The sequence below is a fragment of the Harpegnathos saltator genome, unplaced genomic scaffold, assembly GCF_003227715.2.
Source record: "Harpegnathos saltator strain DR-91 unplaced genomic scaffold, Hsal_v8.6 scaffold515, whole genome shotgun sequence".
NCBI classification, from domain to species: Eukaryota; Metazoa; Arthropoda; class Insecta; order Hymenoptera; family Formicidae; genus Harpegnathos; species Harpegnathos saltator.
In genome coordinates, this window is record NW_020230333.1 from 177,184 (window position 1) to 196,311 (window position 19,128).

At 50.2% G+C, this 19,128-nt stretch overlaps 1 protein-coding gene across 1 annotated transcript in view; it reads left to right on the plus strand.

The window, feature by feature from the left end:
- The first annotated feature begins 412 nt into the window (after window positions 1-412).
- klu (zinc finger protein klumpfuss) overlaps window positions 413-19,128 on the plus strand; it is a 165,440-nt gene continuing 146,724 nt past the window's right edge. The window contains exons 1-2 of the mRNA XM_025302822.1: window positions 413-440; window positions 2,245-2,355. Coding sequence (XP_025158607.1) covers window positions 413-440; window positions 2,245-2,355 — 139 coding nt within the window. The remainder of the gene's footprint in view (window positions 441-2,244; window positions 2,356-19,128) is intronic.

The window sequence follows — 19,128 nt, forward strand, 5'->3', positions numbered from 1 at the left end:
TCCTCTCCTCTTCTCTTCTTCTCCTCCGTGTCTTCGCTACATTCGCCACCACCAGCACCACCACCGTCTTCTCCTCCTTGGCATCCTTCTCTCTCCTCGCGCGCTCCAAGTACGCTCAAAGTCGAATATATATATATATATATATATATAAATATAGAGAGTGGGAGAAGGAGAGAGAGAGAGAGAGAGAGAGAGAGAGAGAGAGAGAGAAAAGAAAAAAGAGAAATTGACTTCTATCCGAGCACTCGAAGGTTCGCGTGCGGCTAAGTGGACCCCGAGAAAAGAGGCTCCGAAAGAAGAAAGAAGAAGAAGGAGGAGGTGGTGGTGGTGGTGGAGGAGGAGGAGGAGAAGGAGGAGGAGGAGGAGGAGGAGGAGGTGGTGGTGATGGTGGTGGTGGTAGTAGTTGGTGGTGATGGAGAAGGAGAAAGAGGAGACTGAAGGTAAGAGAGGGGCATACAACACCATCCACTACCTTTTACCTCAGCCATCCTTTCGCCTCACCCACCTGTCTGCCGGCAATCTTCTAGTAGCCTTGGGCTACCACTCCGCGGCTACCAGAGGGGCTACTCTTCGGCTACCAACGTCCGGTCCTGGTTTCACTCGCGGTGCAGTAACCCTTCTGCATGTCCGTCAAGGATACTTTAAGACGAGCCATGCGGTTCCCGCGCGCGCGATCTTCTTTTTACTTTGGGACTTTGGGTTCCGACAAATTAGGCCGGCTCGATCGCGAGGATTTCGCGTGTTCCAATTTCACGAGCATTTTACCAGTGAGTTCTCCATCGCGATCGAATACGCGAACGGAAATTCCCGCAAGGAAGTGAACTGACAATTTCGTTATTATTCCCTTGCGAACCTGTGCATGTGCGCAATTTAATTTTTCAACACCAAAGAGTATCACCAAAGAAAAGCGTACAATTTCTGCTGCTACGAAACGCATCACGTCAGTTTAACGTGCCGAAAATCATATCGTTTTGCTCCGATTGACAAAGCTCAACTTCACTATCGGAAAACGCCCTCGGAAAGCGCACATGTGAAAAGAAATCGTATTTGCAGCAACGACAAGATTTAAGTGGCATTATACTCTCGGCTGTGTGTATTAACTTGCGTCGCGTATTCATTAACTACTACGATGAATCCAACCGATGACAAGCGAGTTTTTAGAGAGTCGTTAGGGCGCAAAGACTGAGCCAAGAACGGGCGTGTTTTACAGTTGACGGGAGTGACGAGGGTGGGGAAGGAAGACGTACGATTATGCATTTCTGTCACTCGTAGCGTCTCACCTTTCACCCCCGCCTATTACCCGTTGCTGCGCTCACCTGTGTTGGCCCAAGGGGGAATATCGCGTGGCCGAAGAAGACACTCGGCCTGACGAAGACGAAGTTCACAGGCTGTATCACTTAACCTCCGTTCGTAGAACGTTCGTAGAAGAAAAGAATATCAAAGAGATTTAAAGAGACAAATTAAATAAAAACTTAATTTTTTAATATTGCGTACGTAAAACAAAAATTGACGAGTGTTTTCGTCTTTCCCAATGCGATGTGCACGGTTCGGATGTATTTTTGAAAGTACGCACGTCGCTGTGATACCGTTCGCCTGCCTGTCTGTCGAGAGACGAGGTTTCTGGTGCAACTTTTTGCCGGTTCGCTTGAGCAAGAATTTCCTTCACGAATTTCTTTACGGCTGCCGGCAAAAGATCATCGGGCGAACCGCCGCGCAAGTGCCCACGCTTTTTCTTACCTTCTGCTTCCTCAGCGGGCTACCCTAATTTTCGCGTATGAGCTGCCGGATTCGCCCCGGCATCCGAGATGGTCGCAGGTGATCCACCTGCCTACGCAGAAGCTGGTTCGCCTTTTACGCCCGTTCGAAAAATACCACGGCAAAAAAGCGACTCTCCGGGAAGACGGGATAACCGTTGCTTTGCTGCGGATGTTGCCGCTGTTATCGTCATGGCAATCTTCCTCGGCGAATTGTAGGAACATATTTACGAGTATCCGAGACCTAAATAAAAATGAAGTTATCTAAATTCGTCGATTTATTCGGGCGGAAACGATCCGCTGAGATCGATCGTATGATCGAATCAGACAATTTCCAATATTAAATTACGTCATGAAAAACAGTCGTGTGTCATTTCATCGACCTGCCTGTTTCCTGCAATGTCAATTACCCGCATCTCCATCACGATGCGAGTACATTGACGCCTATCAATAGTATCCAACTAATTGACAAATATATTTTTTGTTTCAGATCTGAGAAGGAGAGGGAGCTTGTGGCCACACGGTGGAGGCGATGGATCCGGAGATGCAGTTTCGGTGGATGTTGATGCTGTGCCGGAGAATCCGGTTCGAGCCGACAAGGGTTATAGAGAGAGAGAGAGAGAGAGAGAGAGAGAGAGAGAGAAAAGTGACTCATTTTACGAACAAATTCTCGATTATCGATACCAGTCATGTCTTGGTTTTGTTTTTCCAATTATGCCATAAACAAGACATTTCAATTCGATACGAGTAAACGTACTCCTCCTCCGTCGGGGTGCGACACAGAACAAAGCTTTACAAAGCGACTCTTTTAATTTAACCACCAGCGATCTCGCGTGTGTAACACGCGAGAATGTTGGCTGACAAGCCAACGTAAATACGCGATCGCGTTAACGGCGTACCAACGGCAGTTTTTGTCATCGCGCATCCACGAAGATGCCACCGTAGAAAAAGGGAAAAATTTACATTCGCGCGCGCGCGCGCTCGCTCGGTGCCTTACCAGGCAGCCTCGACCGATTTGAATCCAATTAACACTCCGGAACGAGCGGAGCGTCGCGCAGCGAGTCTAATTAAGGAAGACCAATTACACGACCGCGATGATCTCGCAATTAGTCGGCAACTGCCACGGGGAGAAAAAGGAGGAGGAGAGAGGGGAGGGGAGGGGAGAGAAAGAGAGAAGGAGAAAGGGTGAAAGCGAGAGGACATCGGGACGTTCAGAAGGGCAATCGGGATCTTCTTTCGCAGCGGGACGTGCGACGAATCACAGCTTCATCTCGGCGCAATCTAATTGGTCGGAATACTCGCTCACTAATTAAGCATTCGACTAATTATTAATTACATCGACGCGACCGCTCGAATTAATTCGCCTGGCGGCGGGGTGCCGGCGCGCCGCGGGGCATATTAACCGCGCATAAATATCGCATTTAATGCGCGCGTGCAGGTCGCGCGACAGCCGAGCATACACCGCGGGCATGAGCTACAAGAACGTGCTTCTCCGTCGAGGAGGAGCAGCCCAGGAGGAGTCCCGTGTTAGTAGATCGTAGTACACAAGTGCGCGTCCGAGAAGTATCGTCCGTTCGTCCGGCTACGGCCTACCGATTTATCTACTCTTTCAGCCGCGACGCGGCCGAATGAAGCAACTATTTCGCGCGAGCGCGCTCGCGCGGTAAACGCGCGTTCTCTACTCTTCCCTTCTCTTTAACTACGAAGCGTACCCGGGTTGAATCGGAAGCGGGTTCGAAATGCTTCGAAATGCCGTACGACGTGCGATACGCCGCACTCTCTGGCGTAGAAGGCGAATCTTAATTTGCCTTGAGACTTGGATCATCATTTCGATACGTCGAGGAGATGGACGCGCCGACTCTCTCTCTCTCTCTCTCTCTCTCTCTCTCTCTCTCTCTCTCTCTCTCTCTCTGTCTCTCGATCGATCGATCTCCGTCGCTTGCACGACGCGCGCGTATCCTACATCTAAAGAAAAGAGAAAAGAGTACCATTTATATCCTCTCTTACATAGCATGTGTGCGATAGAAAATCACTTGCTTTGAATGTTTCGCGTAAGAACTGTAATTTGTCGCGCGATTCGCGTAATTTGCACTATAAACATACGTCGAGCGTCGTTTCGCGCGGACGTGAATTTATAGCGGCAAATTACTTGTATCGAACGCACAAACTATTCTAATCTTCGCGATTAAGGTAGCATCGCTAACCCGGCATAGATGGCATACGCGACGGTAGCTATTGCGTGCCGTGAATGATGAACAAGTTGCGAAGGCAACGGTTTACACGCGATTTATATACGGCGCTCGGATACGCTCGACACCCGAGGGCTACAAGATTGTCATTTCGATCCGTCTACGTGGCGATTCGACGCGTACGCGTCGATATTTATCGTGGAAACTTTGTTAGAAGGTTTTCGAGTGCGATTTTACATACATACGCACCGATGGTCGCTCGCGCGCGCGCGAGGAGGATTTATCGAGAGATACCAGTGATTTATTCCGCCAGCAGTTGAGAAGCGCTCTTGAAACGTCAGCGTTCCCATGTAACGACTCTTAACTTCATTTCTCATACTTCATTTACTTCCCGACGATGTCGGCCGACAAGAGAGACGGGATCTTCCGTCGTCTATATAATGATGATAACGTGCACTCTCGGAATCCTCGGGAATGAATCCCGTCGGCGGAAAGACGAGTGCTCACGAGGATACGAAACGCACAGTGACACTTGTATCGCACAGCAATCGAAGTTTGTTTACGTTATAAATTTCGAACTTGAAATTAAGTTCAATTTTAAGCGCGAGTTCAAAGTATAATGGCAGAGAAGGAGAAATTCCAGCCTCTGTAACTTTCGATTTATACACAACATGACAGAAACGTCGTGGAATAGCGTGGCTCCGTGGCTTGAGATGTAAAAGTAGGCCAATTTAGGCGATTTAATTACCATTGAATTCGATCGTCAACTAAGCTCTCGTGCTTAACAAAAGTCAACGAAAATCGACACTTTAATCGAGTGCTAAAGCGTTTTGCGGTAAAACAAACGGGTAATTCGTGAAAGACATCGGATCTTCTGTACGTGACAAGTATGATCAGAGGGTGATGCGCGCGAGTAAACACACACACACACAAATTGTAGGCTCCGATATCATGTACACTCGACTTTTATCTGATGACTTTTATTTTATGAGAAATGAGCATGCGGCTTTTCACACATTTCTATCAATTGCGATCGGGCAAATCAACATCGCGTGCGCGCATCATCGATACTTGTACTTGAAATATCGACGGCAATCGCAGGATTGGCGCTTGGTCGTGAAGTCGATCTCCGTCCTCGAGAGAAGCTCGCGGAGGGCTCGCAAGAGAAGAAGGAACACCGCTATATATCTGCTTTCGATTTATCCACTTTGTCCGATTCGCGTTCGGTCTTGCGTCTTGAAGAGTCGCGAAGCATGTTTAAAGTATCGTCGGGGCGTAGGTGCAGGTGCAACGCGCGAGTACACGCACGGGCTCGCAATTTATCTCAACGAGCGGTCAACATACGCACGCACGCACGCACGCACGCACGCACGCACGCACGCACGCACGCACGCTTTCGTTCGTAGATATCATTTATGGTTATGAATCGCCGCCGTTTATAAGTTTGGTGGTACCTTGACCGACTACAAGTACCGCTTGTCGCGCAGTGAGTATATCATTAGCAGTTTTATAACTGCGCCAGTTATTAATAACCTGAGGAGCGAAGGTGTACCCTACGCGTACACACAGATGCACACACACTCTCTCTCTCTCTCTCTCTCTCTCTCTCTCTTATTTGCGCGGGCGCACGCACGAATGCGTACCGGTTATTAATTTCAAACGGCTCGCGAGTGCTTTACTCGCGAGTACTTCTGGATCGACGGGATACTCCGAGTGTATCGATCTTAATGGAGCTCGTTTTATAAAACGCCGGATTTTTGCATGCGCGGAACGAAAGTGCAAACGAGTAGTCGCGCCGCGCGTCGGATTACGCCTTCTCGCCTCTCGAGTGGATGATTGACTTTTCATTATAGCGCGTGGATATACGCGGGCGCTCGCGCCCGCATCGCCCGTATTGCATCAGTCTGAAATTGGTACCTCTCCGGCCGCGAGGACTAAACATTGAGCGATCATTTCCGCCGAATGACGTGTCGGGCAGCACCCGATGTCGGATTTTCGATTATCGGACCGTCGGATCGCCGACGCGCGCCGCGCTCGATCTATCGAGTAGCGAAAATGTTTCACGCTAGCGCTAGACCAATCGCTATCGGTGCGCGATTGCCCCGTCGTCGTCGTCGTCGTCGTCGTCGTCGTCGTTATAACACGGCCGGCGAGTCAGCCGACCGATCAATCTTGACGTGTTCCCCGTCTCTTCATCTTGTCCCGAGTATTTCCGCTTTGTGCACACGCGTGTGACGTCGCACGGTGAAACACCAGAGATTATGTAGATACGCGGCGTACGCGGGACACACAGGGTGGGACGCGCACATGTCTACACGTTTACGTAACGGATGTAATGTCAAACTGCTGGAGATGTGAATTTTTCAACGGAAAAATGAGGCGAGCTTCGATAAGTAAAAGAAACGATATACTACCCACCCAGCCAGTGTAATTGCGTTGCGCGCAGTGTTTTCGCATCCTTATATATCTTGTGTGACACTGATCACGCGATCGACGTGAAATGTCGCGAGGCCGCAATCGATCGAGCTCGGCCGAGTGTCTGAAACGGTCGTCTGAAACGGTTCGTCAAAATTGTCGTAGTACGAGTTACAAGTGGAAAAAGAGCCTCCGCGCGGGAGTGGCCGCGAACCGCGGACGAAGGAGTAGAAGCGATGTGAAGAAAGAAGAAGAATACGAATACGCGAAAGGCGCGGGGACGAGGAGAAAATGGAGGAAGGGACGATGTGCGTGCGTGCGTGCGTGCGTGCATGCCGCTCACGTAGCGTGCCAGCCAGCGAGCCAGCCTGGCAGCCTGCTGGACTCCCTTCGGCCTCCTCTTCCTCTTCCCTCGCTAGTAAAAGTGAGGCCCCGTTTCTCTCTCTCTCTCTCTCTCTCTTCTTCGGTCTCCTTTGGTCTCTCGGCCTCCGTCTTTCGCCCGTTTCGTCCGCCTTTTTTCCCTTCTTTCTGAGGAAGAGAGCGACGCGGGGCCATTCGCGGGGGGAGAGAGAGAGAGAGAGAGAGAGAGAGAGAGAGAGAGAGGAGACGGGTATCTCCCTTTTTATCAAACTGCAGCCTCTTACCTGGAGCACTCCCACCCACGGCCCCACCTGCGGCTGGATAGGCATTGCAACAGGTGAGCCGACTACCGAGAACGCCACTCGTCCCCGCGACCTTAAAGCCGTATCGTGCGACAGGATTTTCCCGCGGGACGCACGAACCAGGAGGCAGGACGATCGACGGACGATCGAGTGTGAACACCAACCGGTCGTTCGAGGGGAGGGGGTGGTACGTAGTTGCATACCGACGCGCGACAAAATATTAAGAGATTGTTCTCCCTTTTTCTTTCTTATCATAAGAGTATGATTGTGTGTGTGTGTGTGTGTGTAGGGGTGTAATCACCCAATTACTATTGACACGCGAGATACTATGTGTTCCACTGTTACCACACGAAGAAAGGAGTTTAGCGGAAATAATGTACTCGTGTACATAAACGAGCCAAACACTCTTTCTCACAAACAAATTTGCTTCGTAAGAAGTGCAAATCCTGTTTCCTTGAACCATGAATGCGCGCGTTTCATTCGCTCATTGTCGTGTTAACTCAGTCAAATTTTCGAACACTTTATCGAGGTGTTCGACACGACCAAACGTCTCGTTGTAACGGACGTACGAGAGTGCGCTTTAACGACATTGATGGCCGGCCGGCCAATCTCGGCGTGCCTCGTGAAAATACTCGCTCGCTCGATAACTCGTTCTTTATCACAAATTATCATAATTCGTGTAATACAGTATCGAAGAAACCCCCCGGGAGGGCGGTGCGCGGGGGCGGGGGAGGGAGGGAGGGGAGGCGGATGCGACGCAACGTACGCCGCTCATCTCCACGCAAAAAGAGACAGACGCCTCGGCGAGTGCCGAGCGACATAAGGATCATTTTCGTATATCAACGACACCGAAATGATCGGGCTCGTCGGAATTATAACGGTTCCAGCCGTCGTATACAACGTGCGGCGATCGCGGCCGACGCTCGCGGTGGAACGGTTACGATAATCTTCGCGTGGCCGCGCGCTGTGTATCGCGAATTAAGTTGCAATGAACTCTAAATTAGCTCTCGAATTTCTTAGCGTATCCATTATTAGAGCCGGGGGGAATTCCGCGCAGCGATTACTCACTGGCAAAGTCTCCCGAAGTGAAACGCGCCGGAGCGAACTTTAGAGATAATTTGCCAAGATAACGCGATAGATAGCGTATTATATCTCTTTCTTTCTCTGCTTTATCGGAGCGCCGGCAATAATAATAAATTAGTTTCTAATTAGTATTTTTTTTATTGCGATAAATTGCGTAACGCGCGCTCGTACCTGCGAGCGGAGAATATCTGCTCGCGATGCGTACGCGTACGCGCTTCGAACAAGCGCTCGCGATATGTGCGCCGCGTATCGAGAGAACTAAATTGCGACGAAGTGCCTTTTAAATTAGACCACGCGAGCTCCTTATTAGCTGTTATTACCGCTAGCGTCCCTCTTTGGATTCAAACGAGCGTTATTTCTCTTTCTCTCTTTCTCTCTCTCTCTCTCCTTCTCTCTCTCTCTCTCTCTCCCCCTCTCTCTCTCTCTCTCTCTCCCCCGCTCTCTCTCTCTCTCTCTCTCTCTCTCTCTCTCTCGCTCTTTGCCTTTCTCTCTCTCTATCTCTCCTTCACGGCACGATCATTATTTATCATTATTGCAAGAAGAAAATGTCTGATTCTTACGCGATCCAATCTTTGTATAATGTCAATTTCTAATTACGCCAATCTATAATGTCAACGTATAATTGCAGTCAGTTTATAATGTCAATTTATAATTGCGTTATTTATAAGATCGCGGTGCTTCCTCGCGCGGTGGTTGAAAAAAAGCCTGCAAGATTACGATTCCGCTCGACGACCTCCGACTCGTCCGCCGTTGGTTCGCTGTGATATCGCAGCGAAATTTTCACGGCGAATCTGTCTGAGGTATAAGTGAGGCAATATGTGCTGCATAATGGTTGTCACAGCTGACGACAAACGGACAAATACGTTCGATGGAAAATATCGGCCGGGAATCGGGAATCTGGCCCGAATCCTTCGTAGAACGCGGCTTTTACGAAGCGTTTTTTATTGCGTGAGAGAGTGCTCGCGTGCATGCGTGCGTGAGCGAAATACCGAAAAGTTCAGACTATCTTCTTCTCTTCCTCCATCTCCACCTCCTCCTCCTCCTCCTCCTCCTCCTCCTCCTCCCCCTTCTCCTCCTCTGCTCCGCCTTTTTCGCCCTCTTTTTCTTCCTCTCGCGAGCCATTCGCCGGAAGCGAAAGAAGCTCGAGTCCTGCTGTGATTAACCTTTTCAGGGATGAATTATCTCGCTCGTCAGAGCGAGCCTCCAGTCCCGGGCTCGCGATGTTGCGATTTTGCGATTCGCCGAAGGTACACCCCGCTGTGTGTACGCTGTGTGTTACGTAAGTCAACGACGGCGGATTTGTCGCGTTGTTCAGCTGTCGACGATGCTGCTGCCGACGATATGACGAGCCGCTCTCGAGAATAACATTTAATCCGAGCCCGATATAATTTCAGCGAGATCATTTTCACGCATATTAACGACGGCGTAACAGCAGCACTGATCAGCGTAGCGTTGAAATTGGCCGTGAGAAATTGCCCTTCGGCATAGAATTAAGTTTCGGACCAATTCGGACGAGCCAGATTGCACGGTTGTTGGTGCGTAAAATACATCTATCTCGCGCGTATTGTGTATCTCTTGTCGTATCGCATCGTATGAAGAACACGACGATTATATTTGGCTGATCATTTCGTAAGAAATGGAAAGGATGGAAAGATGGATTCGATCGAATGATATCCACGGATGATACAAACGGAATGTAAGAGATATTCTATACTTGAGAGGCTTGAGAGAGTATATAGGCAGGCACACCACGACCGTTGACCGTTTTTTTTTTTCCGTACGGCTTCGTTAAGACGAGCCTTAACCGATCCGCCCGCGGTGGAAGCGACACGCGTGGCATGCAATAATCGGTACAGACAGTACGGATTAATTGAGAATGAGTGGGCATTAATTGATAGGGAAGAAGAACGAGGCACGCGCGCAGGTTTCCTTACGCGCAGCCGTGCGTGTAGACGCGACTTTTAACGATCGTACGTGTTGTACGTGTAATGTAACTAACACGCTGCTGCTGGTGGACGTGGCGAAAATTAATCGAAAGAATCGAAATGGTCTCGGATGCGGACGCGGGAGCGCGGTGATTTCGTGCGATAATTCGCGCGGGAGGACAATCGATCGCGTGACGGATTTTGAAACGCGCGACGCGCTGAAGAGCTCGCGCGGAGAGAATCTCGCTGGTCGAAACTTTAAATAGGTCTTCGCCGCTCTATTCTCGCTCGGAAATATAGGAAAGAACAGGTGCGCCGTAACGAGGGATATATAAAGCCCCGTCGGTGTAATTAAGCGGTATTCTGTCGCCGAAGCTCGCGTTCGCACCGATGAAAACGATAATCCTTTCCAGACGGGGAGGAGCGAACGCGTGCGTTGCGTAAGTTTTCACAACGCGACACGACGTGGAATAAGTAAAAGGAATATTCGCACATTCCATCTTTTCTGGTATAATCTTCCAAAGAGAAAGGCTGCTGTATAACGTACGGTTATCCAACATATTAATGCAAATGAAGTGTGTGTTAATGCAGCTGCAGCATACAGTCTCCCGATGGAGATTATGCTAAGAAAGATGAAATGTACAAATGCCTCCTCTTTACCGATTATAGCGTTCCACGCTATAAATATCTGGAAACGTATGTTTGATGCTTATGCAATGCGATGCAGTGCAAAATTGTGTCGCAGAGAGCACTCGGGCAGAGAAATGAGGAATATCTTTTTAAGATTTTAAAATCGTCAAAAATTGCGCTGCAGATTGGCAGACAAATATATATATATATATATGTCGCACTTTTGAATAACACGACAAAGTTGAAAAATTGCAATGTGGAATTCTGACTGAAATGAAGCGGGCGACTGTACGACTATATTTCGGTCGCGTGACAAAAGCGCTGCGCTAAGTCGCGAAGAGTTGAGTGAGGTCCGCGGTCCTGAAATAGTCCCGAAACCACGGCCCCGGGAGAATCGTGCGAGAATCAGTCGGATACCCGCGCGGCCCATTGACGTGCATGCAAAACAGCCAGCGCTGGCTGAGATGGTGCATGAATGAGCTCTCTCTCTCTCTCTCTCTCTCTCTCTCTCTCTCTCTCTCTCTCTCTCTCTCTCTCGTCTCTCTCGTCTCTCTCGTCTCTCTCGTCTCTCTCGTCTCTCTCGTCTCTCTCGTCTCTCTCGTCTCTCTCTCTCTCTCTCTCTCTCTCTCTGTGTCTCTCTCTCTCTCTCTCTCTCTCGGGAGCCACGGTCGTTCGTGGTGAAACTATCGTTCCTCGCGTGCAACGCGAGCTATAACTGTGGCGTAGCGCGTCTCTCTCTCTCTCTCTCTTCTCGGGGTCGAGTGCCGGCGGCTGCGTTCGTGTTACATAGTTGTAAGGGCGTAGCCTATGCTCACCGAGACCTTGTAACGGTCAATCACGGATTCAAAAGCTCGGGTCAATAATACCCTGCAATATCCTGTAAGCCGTGCGAGCGAAAACCATCCGGGACACCGGGAGATAAGTGAGTAAGTCTTAAGAGAAAATTCGTAAATAATTGTGAGAGGTTGTGTGTTGTGCGTTTGCAATTCCTTCGACCTGCGATTCTTTCTCTAAATTTAAGAGTTAATTAAATGTTAAATTCTAATTACCGTAAACGCGCGCGCAAACTCGCAAAGTCTCTCGTCATCATTCGATAGGACGATATTTGCATCGCATCCTGTCCCACCTCTGTCTCGAGGTCGAAATTTCTCGCGAGATTTTCACTCTTCCGTCCGCCCCGTCGCGGGACCGAAAAGTGTCGTGCGGGCAACGATTTATAAGGCGACCGGGCCGGTAATTCGAGAAGCGCGAGGTGCTTCGGGATTGCCGTGTCGCAGCATTCGATATCGGCTCTGCGGAGGTGGACGAACTCCTTCGATGCGCGCCGATCCGCGTCCTTCGAGTAGCGCGCAGCCCTTTGGCTGTAATCCGGTAGGATCGGATTACACACCGTCCATAATACGCGGAGTCGGTGATACGCTCGTGATATCGTGCTGTCGTTTCGCCTTTCCCGATTTCTCGTGTCCTGTCGATCTCTCCAGTGCGATGGAAACGAAATCTGCTCCGAAAAAAGTGCCAGCCTCCGATAAAGTTACATCGAGCCCGTGAAGTCGAGTCCGTTAACCCCGCGCCAGTGCTCTCGTAGCACCTGACGTGACTGACTGATGGTTTACTTTGATAGTCTGCGCTTTGATATCAGGGGAGCAATGCCGCGAACGAACGAGTTCGCATCGTCTCTTTGCTTCCGTCCATTCATAGATGATTTTTTCTTTCCTTCGTTTTCTTTTTCTTCTTTTTTCTTTTTCATATCAATTTTTTTTATGTCATCTCCGCTCTCTTGGGGTGGATCCCAAATATAAAGAATTGAATGTTTGATGCCGTCACCGTTTATTTCCCAATATATGTACATAGATGGAGGGGAATTGTTTTTGGATCGAGGCACCTAACCTAGACCGCGAAACAAATCAATATAATATCGTTCTGTATGCCGGGACGATTACGCGCACGATGTAGCCGCCGCGTTTCGAAGAGCGAATTTCACTCGCGAGTGGTGGAAATTATTCGACAGCCGGTTGCACCGGCATTGGCGCGGGGGCTCTTCAGGGGCGCAAATGCGTCCGGAGCGAGATGCGGAGCGGATGCGCAGATGCAACCGCTCATTACCGAAACCGCCGCCTTTATTGGTTACTGCGCGTGAAGTTGTACGTTCGGCGGTTGCTACGGCGGAGAGAAAACGAGTCGGGGAATGAGGAGACGGGAAACAGCGGCCGCGAAGAGAGACAGAGCGAGACAGAGCGCAACACGGCTCTGTGCGCTATCATCCGCGATCCGCTGCGTGGCCAAATATTCCGCTCGTTGTGGGCCCGGGGGGTGGGAAGGGAAGGGAAGGGAAGGGAAGGGAAGGGAAGGGAAGGGAAGGGAGGAAGGACTTCAGTTCCTTGGTCGATGGAAATTCTTCATAATTCGTAATATTTCGAGATATCACGCTTATCGAAGGTATTGTTTATCACACACGCGATAAATTGTCTTGTAACTCGAGAACCACCTAACATATCTACGTGTCTCGCTGTCGTGAGAATCAAAAGGCCATGTTTGGCCAATGTCTGAGTGATATAACGGCGTAACAAAAACGTATAGAAAAAGTACAGGAGAGAGGGAGGGAGGGAGGGAGGGAGAAAGAGCTCGCGGAGAAAAAGAAAAAAGAAGTGAAATTTCATACAGCTCGTGTGCGCTCTTGTACCATACGTTGACTTCTCCGAGCCGATGCGGTTTCTTCAGTCTGATGAGAAACGGAAACGCGAGTCCTTACGGAGAACGTCGACGGCATGGAAGCGAGCACCACCGGCATGTAATGCACGTATTAATTATTTTTCTCGATAATAAGAGCCGCCGCCGCCGCGCAGACCGCGCAGATCATTCAGCGTCGCTTCGCAATTATAATTTCGTTTCGACTGGATATAGCCGACAGTCCATCAACGTGGACGCACGTTACTCGTGAACTGCGCGCGCGGTCAAGCCGCGGAGAATTAACCGCGACAGAAACGGCATTAAAGTTTCCGTCCTACCGTATTACCGTTTTATAGCTTCGTACACCATTACTCTCTCAAATTCTCCACTTACGCGCTCGATTTCTCCATATGCCCGGCTGAGCCGGCGAGATTGAACAGATTCCCGATAATATCCTCCACATTTCCGAACCGTAGAGAAATGTATTTCCATTGGTTTCTTCATATTCATCATTCATTGATGATTGATCAACACACTCGGCGAGTGTTACGTTAGAGTATTACACTACACTACAGAGTCTCCGGATAATATATTAATATGAATTTATTTCCGCGCAATTGCAGCTATATCCTAAACAAGTTTGTGCAATTTTCAAATATATCCCCGCGTAAAAACCTCCTCGAATGGTAATAAAATAAACAATGTCCGCAACGCTGCGGCGGTATACTCGAAACGTCAAAGCGACCATTAAGGAAACGCAATGCGGGGACCTGCGGATAAATGATTCGCTAACACGATTGCAGCGTAAACGCTGCACTTTCTCAAACGGACCGACTCATACGCGCAAGGAATATCGATCTCGACGCGCGGGATTCGTCCACGTGGCGCGCACTAAGCCATGCTCGCGCGCAGCCGCGCATGCCGCGATTCATCAAACGATGACTTAATTTTATCGGCCGCGAGATTTACCGCGGCCATCGGATTAATAAAACGGTCTGTCGCGAGAGCCCGGGCGATATTTTATTAGAGACAGATCTCCCTGTACACACACACACACACACACACACGCGCGCGCGCGCGAGCGATCGCGGTGTGTGTGTGTCGGCTTGCACCACCAGCACCAGCGCCAGCACCGCGCACAGTTTCTAATTCCATTCGCGTACGTAGCGCGCGGTAGATCATGACGGATGGATCGTGACGGGCGGAACGTATTGGATAGATCATGATGGATACATCACATCGAAGATATATTCTCATCTCGAAACGCCACATATGGAATTAGATAGACCGGTGTGTTTCGGCTCGAACGCGAGATTACCGCTTCCAGCGGTATCCATCGCGTCGACCGTGTCCGACCGTCGATTTCCTAACCGGTCTAAGATCGACTCTCCCCAGCCGGCGCGGCGCGACCACCTCTGCACATTCGGCGCGATCGATCCGTCTCGATTTCGCGCCGCGCGACCTTATACGGTCGAATCTAATCTGCGAACAGCGGCGGCGCGCGGCGGCGGCGGCGGCGGCGGCGGAAATAACGATATCGTCAGAGCATCGGCCGTTGTGCCAATGCTTTTAATTATCACGTCACATGTCGGGCCGAAAATTCACGAGGTGCCGGCTAATGTTACAATTATTCAGGCACGAGAACCGTTTCCGTCGCTTTGGCGATTCGCTCACGAATGTAAGACGCAACGCGTGCATTTTTGTGACATCGGACGTGATGCACGCTGATTGCACGCAAAAGCGCTCGCTGCCGCTGACATTGAATTCCGGAGGTGTCCCGCTCGAGAAAATCGGTCCTCTTTGAGCAACAGAGTCGTCATGAAAGAGTCGCGCGTCGGCGCGGGCGTATGGTGGCGTTCGAGGCCACGAACGACGCGGGTGCATCGTCGTCGTCGTCGTCGTCGTCGTCTCCCTCGCGAAGGAGGGGCCCGCGTCTCACGATGAAGAATCCGCGAGGGAACGATCGATCAGGATGGGGGCCTGACACTAATTGCGGGGAACACTCGGGGTACACGCGTGGTTCCAGCGTGCGCGCGCGGAACGAAACCGGCGGTGATTTATCGCTTATCGCCGGCTGCCTCGTCCCGCTGATTGGCTGACGAGGAGGACTCCGGTTCGGCGCGACACTCGTGTCTCCCTTCGATTTACGATCGGTGGTGTCCGGCCGGCATGATGCCGAACCTCTCGTCGACGTCCAGCCGGCCGACACCGCTCGCCGGGCCGCGGTTGTTGATTGGCAACGAAATCGAACAGGAATTGCCCGACTACGACGGTCTATTAGCTCAATGTCCGAGAGCCCGACAACGTCGTCGGGTCGTCGCGCGCGCGCGCGCGCATAGGAGTCGCCGGCAGTAATGAGGCTGCTTGCTTTTCTCTCAGCCTGCCTATCGCCAAATCCGATCCTTCCAGCAATACCATCGTCCTTCTTCCACCCCTGCGCGCGCTTACCCCCGCCTTGCCCCCGCCTTGCCCCCGTCCACCGTAACGCGGTAACGCTACGACCCTATCTATCATCGAGCTACATACATCTAGGATAGTTTCGCGACCAGGTGCTACGGCGTTCGGTTCAGTCAGGCAAGACGAAAGCGCCCGAGGAATCCACTAGTGAGTCGGAGGTAGCTTGATATCACTTCCTGAAACAAGTGTCGCGCACGCATACGCGAATTGTCGTAACAATAATTGGTTCTTTTTGAAAAATTTCATTCCGCGCCGCCGCGCGCCGAGGTTTCCAAGTGTTTTTGCAAGAAACAGTTGAGCATCCGTCATCTCAGAAATTAATATCCTAAAATCCTAGAAGCAAATATCTTTCCCTTCGTCTTTGAATCTTTACGAAGAGAACATTATGGAGAGTGCAAACTTTCGACATTTTTTTTTTACTTTTTTACTTTTTACTTTTGTCTCGAGCCAGTTTCCTAGAGATACGATTTTTTATTAAATTAGAAACTCCCACGGCGCTCACCTCCCTCCCCTTCCTCCCCCTCCTCCCCCTCCCGCCGGTTGATATTAACGTGGAACGGTAGTCCGGTATAATTTGCGAGACACGCATTCCTAGAGGTGGAATGACCGGTCACAACAGTGTCCGCCAATTTTTTTAATGCGATGCTCGCGGGCATTGCCGTGTACCTTCCGGGAAGCAGCGGTATTGTGCTCAAGATTTTTCCCTCACCTGGATGCCCTCACCTGGTGGAAAACGCGCGCGCGCGCGTAAATGACGCGACGCATTCCCCGCGCGTGGCCCCGCGTTCAAACTCGTCATAACATATATATCATTTTATCAACTGGATATAAACGATTTTCAAAGCGAACTTGGTACTATTGGTGCTGTTGCACTCTTGTAATCATCATGTCGATACTGACGCAATTCGCGAGCACCGACAATCTTTGGTTTTCAGACCGACTGAGAGAGAGAGAGAGAGAGAGAGAGAGAGAGAGATCGCCAGCCTTTATTATTTTCCAATCAAAGTCATCGTAAATTTAATTCGGTCATTTATTTCTTACGTGCGACTTCCGCTCCCAATGGGTGTCGTCGGTTTCACGTCGACAACACGGAAAGTCGTACGAAAGTCCAACGATACTCGTCCAACGATAATCTGCGAATTTCCGCTCGATCTCGCGTTTCTCGCGCACGTAACAGCGGAAAGCGAAAAAAGAAGAAAACGTAGAAAAAAAATTAACGCGGCGTATGCATTATCGCGCATAAAACATTTCCGGCGACATCGAGCAACGCCGAATAAATCGTCGTCTCGCGCGTACTGCCGAACGCCCGGAGATCCCTCGATGATCCAGTTTGGCGAGGCGCAAGAGGCAGAGAGAGAGAATGAGGAAGAAAGAGAGAACGCGGAGACGAACCGAAAATGCATACGCCGGGACCCAATTACCTCGACTCGCGGAGCCGTACGCAGTGCGTACCGTTAGGAGAGGTGCGTACGTACGTTCGTATTATACGAACGAACGCGGAGGCCACCCCGAATCAAATTGAGCGGCGAGTTCCGCGAGCTGCGTCACGTCCGCGAGCGAGCGAGCGAGCGAACGCGCGCGCGCGCGCGCGCGCACACACACACACACACACGAGTCCCGGTATCGGGGAAGAGAGTCCGACGTGGGTCCGCGATTGTGAGGCCTTACGAGGCAGAGGGGAGAGGCAGGGCGGTGGGTAGGGCGAGGTTTCGAGACAGCCTCGAGGATATATCGCACTTCCGGGCTGCCCCCGAGGCCTGACCTCCTCCTCTGCCCGCGAATTCCTGCACGCCGCTGCGGATGTGGACTGCGCGCACCCGAGGACTACGCGTCGGCCTTCCCGTTTCTTCTGCCGCTCTTGCGCGTCCGTATTCGCGCGTGCCGTATTGCCGCTTTCCGATAACGCGCCGATTACCGGCGAAAGTACTGTGTCTCCGCGGATTAGAATGCGAAAGTCGATCGTGCGCGCGAGGTGTGTGTGTGTGTGTGTGTGTGTGTTGCGCTCGTGTGTAAGAGATCGACGCTATCGACGATTACAATTACACTCGGAACGGTCTCTAGCGGTGTCTAGCGGAGGGAGACGTGAAAAACCGCCACTTGGCCAGTCCGTCCAATAAATTATTGGACAGTGCGATTCTTGCTTCAATGTTCAACCCACCGACGATTTACGATCGAAGTGGTGGTCCGAAATGACAGGTCTTTTTGGAAAAATTTGACCGTAGTATTATCAAACGGACGGATAAAATAAAATAAAACAAAATAGCCTGCCACTTGGTATCCGAGAAGCACGCGAGAGTAGATACGAGTAATAATATGACTCGCGGGAAACATCTTCGAAATTGATTATCTTCAGGCTAATACTTTGTACTTGATCCGTCGGTCGTGTCGTAAAATTTCCTCGGTGTACGAGCATGCGAATGGATTTCCACGTAGTGTGCACCACAATGTAGTGCAACGCATCCTTCACGATACGCCCCTTGCGTATACTTTGTTTCTCTGCTCGATACTTCCACAATAACTCGTTTCTACATAGTGCGGGGAACATTTTAATGATTCGTAGACCGTACGTAGCGGATGCAATCGCGCTTCCGTTCTGTCCTCGGGGTACGATTCGCTCCTCTCCTGCATTCCTACCTGCCTACCTGCCCGGTACCGACCGATATTTAACTCTTACGCGGGCAACTGAAGCTATTTTTCTTCTCGTATATGAAAGAGAGACCATTGCGCGTGCATTTCTATACTGTACATCCAGATTGACATGGAGAATTAGCAATTAATTCGTTTGAAAGATCCTCGTTTTTTCTCTCTCTCTCTCTCTCTCTCTCTCTCTCTCTCTCTCTCTCTCTCCCTTTTCTTCATAAAAATCGCGTTAAAAATTGCGAGTGCGACAGTCGCATTCTCCACAATCAGACTGGCCATCTCAGCAATTCTTTTTGTACTTTTTGTAATCACTTTGTATCTCTGATACTAAGCTATTTTTCTAACGTGCTAGTCGGCGTACGCGTCTACGACATTTTACATTATTATTCGCTTATTATTTGTACGTCAAGCAGATCATTTCTAAAAAGGACTAAATACTCACTCCCTTGTACTCTGCTTTCTTTCGTCGAAAATTTCTACGAAACAACATACCGATAGATATCGTTTTGCCTTTAGCTTTAAAAAGAATGAAGAATGGAACGTTAATGGAACGTTAATATCGACATGAAAAAGCCGGTGTGTCGTGTCGTCGCGCGTACGGAAGCGGATAAACGATTAAATTAAAGTACGCAGTCTCACGAATGAACCATTTCGATCGGACTCGGCCCGACGCGATAAGAAAGAATAATTGTTATCGCGATCGGCG